This window comes from Lissotriton vulgaris, chromosome 5, assembly GCF_964263255.1.
Source record: "Lissotriton vulgaris chromosome 5, aLisVul1.2, whole genome shotgun sequence".
Classification (NCBI taxonomy): Eukaryota; Metazoa; Chordata; class Amphibia; order Caudata; family Salamandridae; genus Lissotriton; species Lissotriton vulgaris.
In genome coordinates, this window is record NC_141693.1 from 1,791,761,925 (window position 1) to 1,791,777,543 (window position 15,619).

General features: G+C 45.0%; 1 protein-coding gene across 1 annotated transcript in view; it reads left to right on the forward strand.

The window, feature by feature from the left end:
* Positions 1-15,619, forward strand: part of LOC147717184 (inactive phospholipase C-like protein 2) — a 590,450-nt gene that overhangs the window by 534,232 nt on the left and 40,599 nt on the right. Inside the window, exon 5 of the mRNA XM_086924135.1 lies at positions 14,658-14,767. Within this exon, the coding sequence (XP_086780261.1) occupies positions 14,658-14,767 (110 nt within the window). The remainder of the gene's footprint in view (positions 1-14,657; positions 14,768-15,619) is intronic.

Below are 15,619 nucleotides of genomic sequence, written 5' to 3' on the forward strand. Positions count from 1 at the left end.
TACACTCCCATCAGACAGCTCCTCGCCATCCAACTGGCCCTGGCCACCATCCCACCGCTCCTCAAGACCATAGCTGGAGGAAGATCCTTCTCCTATGGCTCGCTGCAAAGACCTAGAACTCCTGCCTCTGCACCTCAGGCAATCGCCATCACTGCTGCAATTCAGAAAGGACCTCAAGAACTTGCTCTTCGACTGAACTGCAGATCAGTCCCCCTACTCAGTGCCTTGAGACCCTCACAGGTGAGCAGTCGCACTTTAGAAGAACCCTGAATGATTGATTTGATTATTTCAAGCTGTAGCACCCAGATCCAGGGAGATACATTTTCTCATTGTTTTTTATCGAGTTTGATGTACTGATGCATTGGTAAAGCAATCAGTGATGGTGAGTTATTCAAACTCTGTTGCGTTATTCTCAAGGAGATGTAAGTGCCCTGGATAAAGAGGGTGGGATTTCAGTAGGGAGCAGCACAAGTGAGAGTAAAAATCACATCTGCACTCCAAGTAAAAGAAAACTACTTCCCTGAATGTAAGCAATGGAAGGATACAAGTCCTCCATTCAAAGGGATTGTAAAAGGGTATGCCACAGGGCAGAGACATTCATTACAAAATAATGAGGTAACCCAAGAATCGCCACCGGACCTGGGTACAATGCGGTAATGAAAGAAGTGGCCCATGACTGCTTTAAAGCAGAACTAAATTGTAATTTATCATATGTGTGTCGCTTAATAAGTCAAACACTACTAATGAATACTAAATTGAACGCAACATACCCTGCTATCTAATATAGCATAGTTCAAAACATACAGTCAATGTCAACCAAAAAATCGCCAAGAATTGTTTAAGTTCAGTATATTTAATTTCATATACTCAAAACAGATCAAAATTAATTCGATACAAAGGTTGCTCAAGGAAAGGTGGAACAATGGGTGTGCTAGTGAAAGGGTAGGAGGAAAAAGTGAAGTCAGATATTTAGAGTTTATACATTTTCAATGCTTTGGCAATGGACTGGTAAAAAGACGGCCTGTCCCAAACAGATTATTTATAACAGTGTTATATACTTTTTTGTAAAATGCATAAATGCAACATCAAGTGAAGGGAATAAGATCTGAAACAGGCCCTTAGTGGGTGGTGTCCATCGACGTTTCGACTCTGCTTGTACCTCCGCTGCGAGTCTTCCACAGGACAAAGGGAGACGGGGGCAACCTAATCCTGGAGCCACACAGGCATCCGAGGTAACGAGCTGAAGCTTGAGTACTTAATGGCGCAGTCAGGGTTTTCCAATTGTAGTGAGCTGAAATCCACTCATGAGGGCCCACCTTGTGAAGTCCTCACCGGTATTCAAAACCGTGGATTAGATTGTGATATGGTCATAAGGCATCTGAGTTAATCTGTCAAGACCTTATTTGAAAAGAGCCGGGCGCCTCGCGCCTCGAAGAAAGCCTTCTGCCAAGTTCAAATGCAAGGCAGGTGCAAACACAAAAAGAGGCTATGGTCCAGGAGAGGGACAAATACAAGAAGCCATCAAATAAGATGCAGACAAATGATAGTGTCAAGAAAGCCAATCAGTGGTAAGCAATTAGCTGACTCTAAGCCCACTGCAGGTTTCTGGTATGGCTCCCTGGATGTCTTTTTGCAAACAGTAGGTGAGACCAAATGAAATACCGAAGGCAGAAGGGGGGTTATCAAATGAAGATCTAGAAAGTTAATGACCAGGACAGGGAGGTCATGAGATTGCCTTATGAGCTTCCCAAGTTGTTAGATTTAGGCTAAGAGAGACCAGCAACAGTTTTTGTATTGACCCATTTAGCAGAAAACTACATGTTAGACATCACAAAGCAAATGAAGAAGGGCTTGATGGTGGTTCAGGCATGATGTGATGCAATGCAAGACGCAAACATTGTGTGGATACGACCAGTGGCGGTTTCTTCACAAGGGCAGGGGAGCATCGCCCCCCTGCGAACCGCGTGCAAAAAAAAAATGGCAATGAAAATTGCCATTTTATTTTTCTGACATGCGCACTACAGCAGTCAGCCTACCCCGAGCCCAGAGTCATGCAGGATGTGCCCTCTGCTGCCGATTGGCAGCAGAGAACCGGAGCAGTGGCTGGTTCGATGCTCCAAAGTGTGCATGTCACTTTGGCTGGCTTTCTTGCGCCGGCCAAAGTGATTTGCACACTTTGACACTTTCTACTCAGCTGTCTTAGACACCTGGGTACAAATCAAGCCCAGGCCCACAGGGCCTGAAGGAGTGTCCAGTCAAGCTCCATCCAGTCCAGGCGCTTCTCTCATGTTGCTTAGCAGCATGAGAGCAGTGTCTGGATTGGTTAGGGGAGCTTGACTGCAGATTCAAATGTGAAACACCGAGGAGAATGTGCAGCCATAGGTAAGTACAATTTATGTTATTTATTTAAAATGGTATTCTAGTGTTTTGTTCGGCGTTTGGAGAAAGGTGTTGTTTTTTGGGGGGCTTTTGGAGGGAGGGTTATAACTTATTTTATTGTGGGCTTTTGGAGGGAGGTGTGTTTGACCTTGGGGTTTTGGAGGGAGGGGGTGTTTTATTTAGTTTTTTGGGAAGTGGTGGAGCACTTCACTGGTCTCACCACTTCCAAAGGGTACCAGCCGCCCCTGGATACGACTGCTACCTTGCAGAGGATGGAGGCTGCACCAATGAACAGAGCAAGTTAGCGGCAGCTGACTGCGTTTTGCAAGTTCAATAGTTTGGGTGAAACATGGGCTACAGCACAAATCACCTATGTGTGTTCAGAAGATGAAATGCACATTTCGTTTCTGAGCACTGGGCATGAAGAAAAGGTATTAGTAGATTAATACTGGTGATTACTGAGTCTATACGGATGAAAGGGCGATTTGTCCAGGAGGTTTCCGTAGTGTTTGATAAAAATATGTTTCTAAGTGCAGTGAAGGCCGCAATAGTCTGAACAGCTAATTGAGCCAATATTGATAAAATGTGACTTATTCCTGCCTATCAGTAAAGCGACCTTGACAGACGTGCGGGCGTTCAGTGTGGTTTCCGCCCAGTCCCTAAGGGCATGCCCCCCTCCTCTGTGCACAGCCCCAGCCCTGCAGACATGTACCAATGGTCTGCCCTCCTGTTATATCTGTAGGAAGTGAAATGACTCCGGACCCCGAGGAAGGGGGTCTTATATATTCCCCCTGAAAGACTAAGTAAAGTAAACTGCAGTCATCCTGTGCGCGCTGCAAAGATCTGATCTCTGCAGGGAACGCGTCCAGATTCGGTTTATTTCTAACTTCCGGGTAAATCCCTGGGCCTTGCGGGTTTACCATGCACGGATTTAATTGCCCGGCAGAGATTACACGCTGGCTCCGGAAAGGCATTATTATCGGTACTGCAGAGCTGAGATGGTTTGCCCCGGCAAGGCGGCCCCTAGTCTAGGTTCGATATATGACTAAGGAAAGAAAGAGTTACCTAAGCCTGCTGCAGGTCTATAAATCTATCAGTAAAGGCATACAACAAACTCTCGCAGAGTAGGCAATCAATATCACGTTAGATAGCTCAGTGCGTTTATGCACTAGCAGCAAAAACCGGAATGCAGCCAGTAGGATCCAGAGTCCCCTTCTAACAAGTCTAAGTATGTCTTTCACCCTTTAAAGGTCAATAAAGGGAGTGGCATTTCGTTCCTTCATTGAAACAACTGTTATTAATAGTGGCATAAAGCCATAAGGCGGTGGGAGCAAGCAGTATGAAAAACAAGTTCTAAATCTTAAATTAGCACGGGTGAGGCTGTGCTGCTTCGGTATATCAAAGATTCGACCAGTGGTCGTCCGGCTCAGCTGCCAAGGGTCTGCGGGGGCCACCTTGGCCTCTGTCTCTCCTCTGTCCTTCCTCGAGCTCCTTTGCAATAACACACGGGCTGGTTGATATTCTGTACTATGAGACCTATTACGAGGTTATTGTGCTCCATTGTATTAAAAAAATACGTATTTTTCATATATCACTCCATACCACACAGGCGTTTCTATGAGCTGTAAATAACTGGTGCTACTGTTAGCTGATTTAACGGTACTCCATCTACTGACCTCGGAAGGATGGAGGTAGTAGTGACCTTGCTTATGTGTGGAATTGTGGCCGGCAGATCACCGCATGTTTCAGCAAAGAGCACAAAAATCACCAGGCCACCCTGCTTACTATAGCTGACATTACCCTCACAGAGGGCCCATTAAGGAATAATAAGGTTCTCTGGTGTGTGGCCAGCTGTCTGCTCTGCAGAAAAGTGTGAGGGGATGGCATGTCTGAAACCTTTAGATACCCAGTGGGCTTAACAACAGGTTGCCAGAAATGAAAACATTGCCAGTTGCTTATAGAATGATTTTGGGTGTGGAGAACCTAAACATATAAGTCATTAGCTCCTAGAAGCAAGCACAGTTAGTGCTTTGAGGCCTTCATTAGAAGTAGGCCAGAATTGTCAGCTGGCAAGAACTAATAATTTGGGGAATGGATTTACCCAGGGCGAAATTTCTATGGGAGTCTGAGGTTCATGAGGGATCATTACACACCCATTTCCACAGGTTATTACCCGATTGTAGCACTTTCCTAACACACATTTTGCCATGTTTTCCTGGTGAAATATATATGAGTCAAGAACAACCCGGAGTGTAGTTTTGCCTCGGCGCTCATAATCCTGAATTGATTTGAGTGAAATTCCTGTTTCCGAACAATTGGGATCTCCTCAAAAGTCTGTAGCTAGGATATAAAGGGACGAAATAACCATACATTTTAAAGCCACCTGTTGCCGACCCTCAATATCCCAGCCCCAGAGGCAAATGCAGGAAGGTTACGGAGTTATGTAAGTCGAGATTAAAGTTTAATGAACCTGTCCTTAGTTAATTTTTTGGTCACTTCTCTTTTTTTTGGGAGGGAGGAATTGACAACTTTATTACATTGTATCCATTTATTCAACTGAGACATCATAGGAAATCGACTATTCCACATTAACACATACATTTGACTCCTAACTCGTGTTCTTTCTGATCCAGATTTTAAACGCCCCATGCTAGAAATTGGAAACAAACACGCCAAAAAGCTAAAGGATGAACGGATAAGTAAAGTAATAAAGAAAACACAAATATGCACAGGCAACAGCCATACTCGCATATACATATATCTCAACACACGTAAACTACAGTTCCAGAAACCTGGGCAGGTATGAACCGTTTTTGGGTGGTGTATCAGAGTAGTGGATTGCCTTTTTTTTTGCTCTTCATCCTTGATTCCACTTAATTAAAGTCAAATAGTTGATAGTTTCCTGAACTGATAAGGTTCTCCCACCCTCACCGTTCTTTGAGCATTTGTGGCGAGTGAGACAAAAACCCATGTTAGATCTCCGTGGGTTTGCAAAACATGCCTGTTTGATACTTGTAGGTATATACAGCTGACCTTCGGGTCACCTTTGCAGGTGAAGTGGGTTCAGCTCAATCACTTGTGTTCCGACAATTGAAGCTACTTGAATGTTTTGACTACTGATCCCGGACGGCCTGATCGGTGAAGGCCCCAGAGCATTCTTGCCATTAAAAAACACAAACTGTTCTGCTGTTGAGTTGTGTGGGTCAAGGTACAGGGTACTGCGAAACAATGGTAACTTTGGTTGAGTGGTTAGAGTGTGTGGACTCTTCCTACCCTAGATATGAGCAGTGTCAGAGGCCGTGGAGGTTAATTGGCTTGAATTTGTGGACTCTGCTATAGTGCACATGGCCGACCACCACCTTCTCAGGAAAGATCACCAGCTGCCAATTTTTTTTCAGCCAACAAACAGCGTTTGGTCAACCGGGATATTCTAGTAATGTTTAGTTGTGGGTAAAAGACAGTTGTTGGCCACAAAGTATTTTAAGACGTTGGTGTTGCGAATTTGTGGTCTGATGTTGTCTGTAACTGGATTCACATAGGTTTTATTTTACTTTGGGTGCTGCATGGTTAGTTTTGGTTCTATAACTCTTCGATTTTAATATGTGGTTGCTTTTGTCTGGGGTCGGGCCACCTCTTAGACTGAAGCAGGTGACATCCCTTTAACCATCAGGACTGCTCCAGCCTGCTCTAGTGTAGGGAAGGCCTGATGACTCGAGTCGCAGCCGGTATGATTTGCGGGTGGGGGGGGGAGGTTTAATTTGAAAAAAAATAAACTTAAGTTAACTTACCTTTGCGTTTGACGTCCCGTCCCGCGTCATCTGTCTGAACAGGAAGCAGCCACAGACAGCCTCCGTCCCATATCCGAAGCCAATCACAACGCCGCAATGGCATCGTTGTGATTGGCTGGGACGCAGACCCCACAGGCATCTGTGGGGAGGCCATTTTCTCTATTTAGGCTGCATGCAGCCTACATATAGGAAAATGCAGAGTGTGCAAGCCACTCCTCCCCTGGACTACTTCAGGAGCTCCCAACCGCCCGACCCCAACTAATCATATTGCAGTGCGAGAAGCAGAAACATAAAATGGTATTCAAATAAATACCATTTTATGTTTCTGCTTCTCGCACTGCGAGAAATCAGTGGGGCGACGCTCCTCCGCCCACATGGACGAGCCACCCCTGGATGATTCAGGCTCTTGTCATGGTGCTGCAGTCACATTCCAATTTCGCTCTTAGAAACCAGTTGCCCCTTCTATCCCTCGTTGTCTGTGGCTTTGACTTTGGCCCTGTCAGCACTCCAGTGGCTTTCGACTAGGTTCACTCTGCACAAATAACACATACATACTCAGAATTAGATCTTGGTGGTGCTAATGGACGCTTGAGGCAGGAAGCTGCTGATGCAGGTGATTGGAAGCCTTTAAGGAATAGGGTTCAGCAAAGAAGGAGATCAAAGGTGGGCCTCTCGTCTCCTTTTGGGTAGGGTCTACTGGTCTACCATCTCTCAGCACTCAGGAAATGGACAGACAGCAGGCAGAGTAAGTTTGGTCGACCATAGCTATTCCTCTTCCACTTTTTTCCCTTCTATTATACACAAGCTCGCCATGTCTCTTTTAAGGCATGTCGGTCAGTTGCTTGGATGTGAAGATCCGCACGCTTGTGACTTAGGGTGTCCATGCAGGGCTCATGCCGTACGGAGGCATCAGCCACAGCCAGGCACGCAACGCCCATTGTGCTCAACGTCAACATCCCCCCCTCATGTGTGTCAGCCCAGCTGAGACAGCTATCCGGGCTCACAAATAGCCGCACCTGAGTACTTCACAGGTCTTTAAAATGCCATTTACTTGCTAACGAGACTTGGTTGTGTGTTTTCACCCCTTCTTAGAGCCCCTGCATCTCCACTGTGCATATTGCTGAAAGAATCCCCCCCCCCCCGAAATTTTTAGTAGCCCCAGCCTCGAAATTTGCCTCTAGTGGCACCTCTGGCCACAGCGACCTACCGCCCGCCAGCCAAGGTGAAGATCACCTCTCCTGGAAAGACAGTCTTGGAAATGGGGCAGGTGGACGTGCCGCTGCTCAGGCGGCGGATCACCTCGATGCGCGCCTCTCACCGAGCGGTTTAATCAACCCCACGGGCCACTGGATAATCTTGAAGCAGATTTAATCGCAGAATTTTGCAAGGAATACATTAATCTTTTCCCCCATTTCCCCTCCCTCCTCGCGCTGTTCTTTGGGGATTAGGGGGTTAATAGCACACCGCGGGAGGCCTCCATCTGTTTGGAGGTTTGAGGGGAGAAGTGTTTCCAGGAAATTCTCATTACAGGTGAAATGGAAGCGCTGCAGTTGTAGGCAGTGCACGCGCCGTGAATTAATGCGCGGGATAAAAGGCTGGGACGGGGCCTGCAGGCCGCTCTGATTGGCTGTTGAACGGCAGAGCACGGCGCGCGCCGCCGGAGCCGGCCGCAAATGGATAGGCTTGAGGGGGAGGCAGAAATGTACCCCTATTCCAGCCGAGCAGCAGTAACCGCTAAAGACACAGCTGTAAAGCTGGGAAGATAGCTCGGAGGGTGAGTGCTCCTCCAGCGTATTGATCTGTGTAACATGGTGTTCGAATCCCAGCGCGGCCTAACGAGTATTTCAGAGAAAAAACGTGTGTTTTTCCAGTGAGTAATAGCAGTGCATGCAAATACCGCGCCTAGGGACTTCAGGTGCTTAGACCTATCTAAGCATAAGTACAAGACATTATTACTGGGATCGAAAACCTTGCCAAGTTGATATAATGTAGTTTTTATGCAGCCAATTTAAATATACCTTTAAAGAAGCAATATATAGGGCAATTAGAAGCCTTTCATATGCCAAAGCTTGAAGAAATCAGCCTCAAATGTTCCCATATTTTTCATCATAGCTGCATTGGAGTGATATCTGTCTGGTTTTCTCTCCACGAGCCTGAAATTACTAACACTGGGGTCAAAGTATCCGAGGGTGGACATGCTCCTGATTACAAGATTTTCTGGAATAATGTAGGATTTGGTATTTCTGCACCGATCCCCACTTCTTTTCCAGAAGGTGCGGCATTTGGGTGACTACACTCTACATCTGTGGAGTTAGCGTGGATCTCTGTTCTGATGGGATCGGTACCTCCGTTTAGGGCCTCATTACAAGTTCTCCTAATATATATGTCGATGATGAGTTGTTCCCTAGGAATGAGGAATAATATGTGCACCTGCGAATATCGGGTACGGTTGGACATATTTTTCCCTCTTCCATGGGATAATATTGGGTCAAATTCACACTAATTTTCCACCTGCTTGTAACAGTTTTTATTTATGGGGAATTCTCTCAGCTGCCGTGTGGGGAGGTGGCGTAACGGCAGTGGAGATGTTACTTAAGGTGGGTGCAGATTTTTCTGCTTCCACCCCTGCGGTGGGTGGGTGCTGGGCACAGTGGCTGTCAGCAGCCCCCGCAGTTAGGGCAGCAAGACCGGGTCTGGTGCCTCTGGACCTGGAATTATTGGTTCTGGATTTTGTGGACCTTCTAACTTCAGGCCTAGAGACACTGGAAGCTTCTAGTTGCTTTTAGTGGTACCCCTTTTAGAGATGCCATGCAGGGATCTCACAATGTTCTGTTATTATAACTTTGAGTATCTTGTTCCTGCTTCGTGCATGGCCTTGTAGCACTCTCTGCTGTCCGCACAGGTCTGGGCATTCTTACTCACTACACTAATGGTAGCCGGGTATCTTTTTGTCAGGTCTGTGCATCAGTGAGTCTGATTGCTGTAGCACTTAGTGAATAATGGAGAAAACTTGTGTGACCCTACTGGCCCAATCTGCTGAATACTATATAGGTTGGTATGCTGAATATATTTAGCCATTTCTGCACTAGCTTTGTTGGTCATAAGTCCTTCCTTTTTCATGGATAAGAAGAAAAGAACCCCAAGGTTTCTTGTCAGCCAGGCAGGGGGCTGGTATTGAAGCCGGACCGCAGTTATAGAATTCAGCATCTCAGTTTTGGAAGAGCTGACCAAGAATGGTTCCTATGCCATACAGTGTCTGGTTGCAGTGAGCTAGTTTGTGATCCATAATTGAAGCTAAGGTGGATAAGTAGGGCATGAGAAAAAGATCTGGCATAAAAGTGGTAAGAGATATGGAATTGGGTGATAATATCACTGAAAGAAGAGATGCAGGGTGAGAAAAGGAGACCGGCAAGAACACAGCATTGAGGGACACCTAGGGCATAATTCATAACGGGTTTCTGTACTCATGGTGGAGGCCTCGCACTCGTGGGGGAGTCTCCTCACACGGGGTGGAATATCCGTGATGAGAATTCTCATTGCAAAGATTCCGCCCCGCGTGCGGCAACTCTTCTCACAAGTGCGGGGCCTCCACCACGACTGCGGAGGCCCTTTGTGAATCAAGTCCCTAGTGTTTGAGGGGTGGAGAGAGTATTGAGGAGAGCACGCTGCGCGCCAGGCCATTAATCCATACTGACGTCAGAAACAAGAGTAACGTATTGTGTTGAAAGTGAGGAACTCTGCAGATTGGTCCCAAAGGAAGAGAGTGGAGGTAAGTCGATTGTGATAGGGCTATTGTAATAAAGTTGGTCACAAGTGAAAAACTTTCTCTGTGGAGCATTAAGGTAAGAAAGCCAGATATGAGAGGGTTGAAAAGATTAGTGGATCTTGCAACCTGAATAAATAGCCTCTATTAATATTAGATCTGGGGGAAATTTTTATTATGCCATAGTAATCGGAGTATTTTTTATAATTTTACATTCCTCGTTTGCTGCAAAATTCTACGATAACGCCCATTCGTGTAATTCTAAGTAATTTTGTACCAAAATCCTAGCGCAGGAGTACAAGAGCAACCAAATCAGCAAACATGAGTGGCTGCTGCTGTTTGTGTTCTGTTGCATTTAGTGTTATTTTCATAGCACAAATGCATCTTCGGGTCCATTTTTTTACATGAAGGTCCATTTTGCAGTGAGAAAATAGTGGTAAATGCTGGGGCACACTTGTGAAATCCCACGTAATTTTGCTGTAAGTTTCATATAATTAGGATACAATTTTTTGTACAAGTTAAGCCTGCCCCTAACTAATATCGTTGCAGACAAGCGTTTTCACGTACCATCAGTTCAGACGGAATTAGTGATAATTGACTATGAAGGACACATGGACCCACCCTAATACTACAACTACAGCTGCCTCTTGAGGAAAGCTAGGCAGACAGGGGAGAGAAACTGCTAGTTGAGTAATTCAACTTAAAAACCAGTGAAAAGCCCCACTGCATAATGACCGAAGAGGTAACCAGGAGGAGAACAATATTATAGCGATGTGGGGTGCGTAGTCAGGTGAGGGAAATGACGAAAATTGGAATACCCAACACAGCGTAATGTTGCAAGGCATGTGCTGTAGGTCTGCATTCTCCTTAAGCTGCAGTGGAAGTAAATGCATCTACAGTGGAATACTGCAGCTCTCTCAGTCCTTTAGTGTTCTGCCTCATATTCAGCTACAACTAGACCGCTAACTCCAGTTAAGATTAAACGCCCCTTCCGTGTCTGCCATAACTTCCACTCAATATTTAACACATGTCTGAGAACTCCCCCTCTTATCCTGATACCAGTTATATTGGACTTGCTTCTTCCCTGTATCTCTGTCCTCATATGAGTGGGCACGCAGCATAAGATGATGTAATAAAAGTTCAGAGGCTGTAGTGTAGATTATAAGAAGGTTGATTAGATCTTAATTTCAAGTAGATAAGTAGAAAGCTAAGCCCCACCAGGAGCAGCATCCAGCTGCTCAGCCCATATATCCAATCCCACAAACTCACTGTACATTCTAGATGGCCTCACACACTGGCTGAGCAGCAGGGACTTGGGACACTGTGGAGGGTGCATTAAGATGCAACAGATGGGTTCTGACACCACCATAAGAAGCCATTGAGGCTCACGCGATGGCCTGGTTCTTAGCAGCGTCATGCAAATTGCTTTGTGGTACAGCACAGATAGGACTAACCATGGCCTTGCACAAGCATAAGATACAATGGAGGCTCTTGTGATTTAAAAATGACTTATTTGACCAAATCAATGAAATAGCTAAGAACATTTTGTTGATACTAAATACGTTTACATGCCGAATGACCTGTTTGTGTGATATGATGGGAGAAGTGCTGTTCAGTAGTTCTTGCTGACTTAAGAGCTTGCTTTATTTCTTAAAATTGTATTTTCCCTAGATGCAACCTTTAGCATAGAGTGAGCTCCTAATAATTGTCTTATCCATTAAGTAGCGCTAGTTCATGAGTATGTAACGTGCATAACATGTACTTAGTACAGGTCCACAGCCACATTGAGAGCAAGTCCCCAAACTCCTGCTGGACTGCAGTAAAGTTGTTATAAGTTCTGTATATTACTCAGGCTGGAGAAGTCAATAGCTGGCAGTTGCATACACTCATTGAACAGGACCGGCTTTAGGGCAGTGTGACTGGTGCGGCTGCACTGGGCACTGGCCTGTGGAGGGTCCCTCATCTCAGGGGAGGGTGCTTTATTTTGCAATAACTTATGATTGTAGAGATGAGAGGCGCTTGCGCCCTGTGGAAGTGAGAGAATCAGAGGAGGCGGTCATGGTGTGGGGAGCCAAAAATGATTGTCGCACCGGGCGCCACCAACCCTAAGCATGAAATGGCCTTTTTTGGTGTGACCTAGACACAACTTTAGTTGTTTCGCCAGCATCATTTTGTCCAAATAAACCTAATAAAAGTCATTACATTTATAAACAGAGGGGCTGACTGTCACTCCTCTTCAACCATTGGTCTGTCCAAGTGTCATTCACATGTTTTTTCCATCCTCCACGGCTTACTACATGTGGCAATGAATCAGCCTATTTCAGCCATTAGATTTCATTACTGTGAAAGACTGCATTTTGTTCTTGCACATACATCTATAAAGCATTCAAATTTAGTATCAAGGCTGGTAGTCCAATCTCTGTTTTCTTTTCTCCTTTCATTTCATGTATTTTTTATTTATTTATGCAGTGGCTCATTTTTTACTTTTTAAAATCCAGATATATACACGCCACTACTTGGATAAGATCATTTTAACTTTTTTCTATTATTACATATTTAATGTCTGTTGGATACGTTTACAAAAATATCAGGCTTGCAGGGCCATGTCTATTGAGGTTGCCAATGCTTGTTTCGATGTGTTTTCTGGGTAGATTTTGAAAGCAACCAACATCTTTTCAGGCCAGACCTTATACTCTGTTACTAGGATGGCGACTTCTCTCCAGGTCATTAAAGACACTGTTTCCAGTCCTGTACTTTTGTGTGATAGCCTAATGCATTCTGGGTGGTGTAGTCTTATTTAGCTTCCATTGAAGTAACTAGACTAACTCAGTTGAGATCCATGATTTGTAAGTGATAAAGGCAGGACTGGAGAATGTTCTTACAACCTGGAGTGATGTGCTTAACCTAACGATGAAGCTTACTCCCAAATAGAAGATTGGTCTCTAAAGGGCAAGCATGAAACATTTTATGCTTAACAAGAAAGCAAAAAGTTAATTTGTGCATCCTATGCTGAAGGGTTCACTGCTGTGTAGATCACCGAACCATGGTTTTAAGGAAAGGCTTTAGGCCACAACCTGGCTTGTAGAATTGTATTCTCTGCGTCGTCTTTATGACTTTGCATCGTCCACGGCTTTGTAATTGTTTTGTGTGGTCACCAGACTATATGTTATGTTATGTTATGTTATGTTAGTTGTGTTTGTAGAGCGCATGGCTGCCCCAGCAATAGGGCGTCCCAGCGCTTGCAGACGGGACAACCAACAGAGAGCTATGGTGGATAATGTGAAGAGAGCCAAATTGGCAAACCCAGCTAGGTAGGAGGCGAACAGCCAGGTTTTTTTTTTTTCCGGAAGAGCCAGTGGTCTTGCGTGGCGCGTGCCTCATGGGGGATGGAATTCCAGAGGGCCGGGGCCAGGAATTGGAAGGATCGTCCGCCTTCTCTACTCTTGCGCACCCTAATGGTGCGGGCGAGGTGTAGGTCGGCGGAGCGAAGAGCACGTGGGGGGACGGAGAAAGAGCAGAGACCCTGAAGAATTTGGGGGGCTTGACCGTGTAGTATCCTATGACTTAGACAGAGTGTTTTGATGCATTTTTCACCCCTTTTTCCTAAATCAGATCCTTGCGGCCCTCTTTTCCTAATTATCTTTTTTAATGGGACCTTTAACTCCACTCAGCAAACTTCTTATGCGAAACTTATCTGTCCTTCGAGTTCTGTGTAAGGTCCTCCCTCTGTTCGTCGTTTCTCTCGTGGGTTGACTGTATTTGCTAATCCAGTGGTAATGTCCAGGAAGGTTGAGGTTCACGTTTTCCTCTCTTGCACTTTGACTTTCATGGAGATGTGACTAGTCTAAATTACTGACCCATTGTCTTCCATCCAATAACCCCCCACGTGCGTTTTCCAATTCATTGGTGCATTGGCTTGGTGCAGTAGTATACTCCATGGTATTGGCCCAATGGTTTCTACTTAGTAATAACCTTATGATTTTCTAATGCATCATGGTATTTGCTTCCGCGTGGTAATCTCCACTTTGGTTTGTAACCCACGGTCCGTTTTTTCTGCTAACCCCCTACCCTCAATTTTCTAACTTTTGCTTCTGTGCACAGTTCTCTAAGCCACCAGCCTCCATGTAGTAATCACACTCGTGAGCCTACGGCCTCCCCGCAGAAGTAATATCTTTTTCCACTCAGTGCCTCTCTTGCACAAAACAAGACTCTATTTTCTAATTCACTGGCCCAATTATGTTTGTGCTGTAATACCTCTATAGGATGAATAAATGAATGAATTCTGATACTTCGATACATGAAACATGCACCTAGATCTTTTGACCTCTTAGGTGCCAAAGAATATATCCCTGTATTTTTTAACCCCTTGTCATCTGCACACTTCTCAGTCATGTATTTTGTAACTCATTGACCTATTGAATTCTAAACTATTAGAACTCCTTTATTTCATCATGCAGTCGACATCATGCATTTTTACTAAATATTTTTCACTTCTTTGGTCCCATAGACATCCTTGCTGCATCCCATTTTTACCTCAGACATTAGGTATACCATTCATTTCTGGCGTAATTTGGTGACAGCCCCCCTTTCTCCTAGGGGTGAATCGATTGCAATGATATCACCTTTTAAGAAAATGTCCCATTTCTTCTCAGTAGCATGTGTGTTAAGTCTGGACATTGAAAGTATCCTGTCACTGATCTCTTCTCCGCTCCTCTTTCATTATTCAGGGATGGACTTCCATGAAGATCTGCACCGGACGGGAGCCAAGGAAGGCCTGAAAGGTCGGAAGCTGCAGAAAGCCATGGAGAGTTTTGCCTGGAACATCACAGTTCTGAAGGTGAGGAAGAGTTGAGCTCGGTAGGGCTCCAGCAGGTTGGAACCTTGTATATTGCTACATGATGGCATTTAGCTGGCTTTTTAGTAGGTTAACAAATGTTATATTTCTGCTACCCGTGCATTTTTTTGTTCATATTTGGCATGTCCGCCAACAAATGTGGTCAAACCATGAGCAGCATTAATGATCGGATTCCAAATCGCAGTGGCGGTCACCAGATCATGGTAGCATATCTCCAGTTCTTTATGGTAGGACTGTAGGTACTGTAGTTACTAGTAGAGAATCTTTAGGTCTTGGTTGGTTTTATGTTGATGGTGGCAGACCTCCATCTCATTTAGGTTGATGGTGGCAGACCTCTATCTCATTTAGGCTGATGCTGGCAGACCTCCAGTTGATTTAGGTTGTTGGTGATAGATCTCCATCTCATGTAGGTTGATGGTGGGTGACCTCCATCTCATTTAGGTTGATGGTGGCAGACCTCCATATCATTTAGTTTCATGGTGGCAGATATCCATCAGAGTTAGGTTGATGGTGACAGACCTCTATCTCATTTAGGTTGATGGTGGCAGACTTCCATTCCATTTAGGGTGATTGTGGCAGACCACCATTTCATTTAGGTTGATGGCGGCAGACCTCTGTCTCATTTAGGTTGATGGTGCTGAAATACGAGCAGCATTGTAAGTGAGTGTTTGCGTGTTTAGAAATACTTTAACTGATCGTGCGCCGATAGGCGCATCAATGCTTGAATTAGAAGCATTTTTTAGAACTCCGATGTACACTGCTTACAAAGATGAATTTTAACCACTGTTCCTGATTTTATGTTGAAACGCTGATGTGAAAAGCGATTTTGTCTTT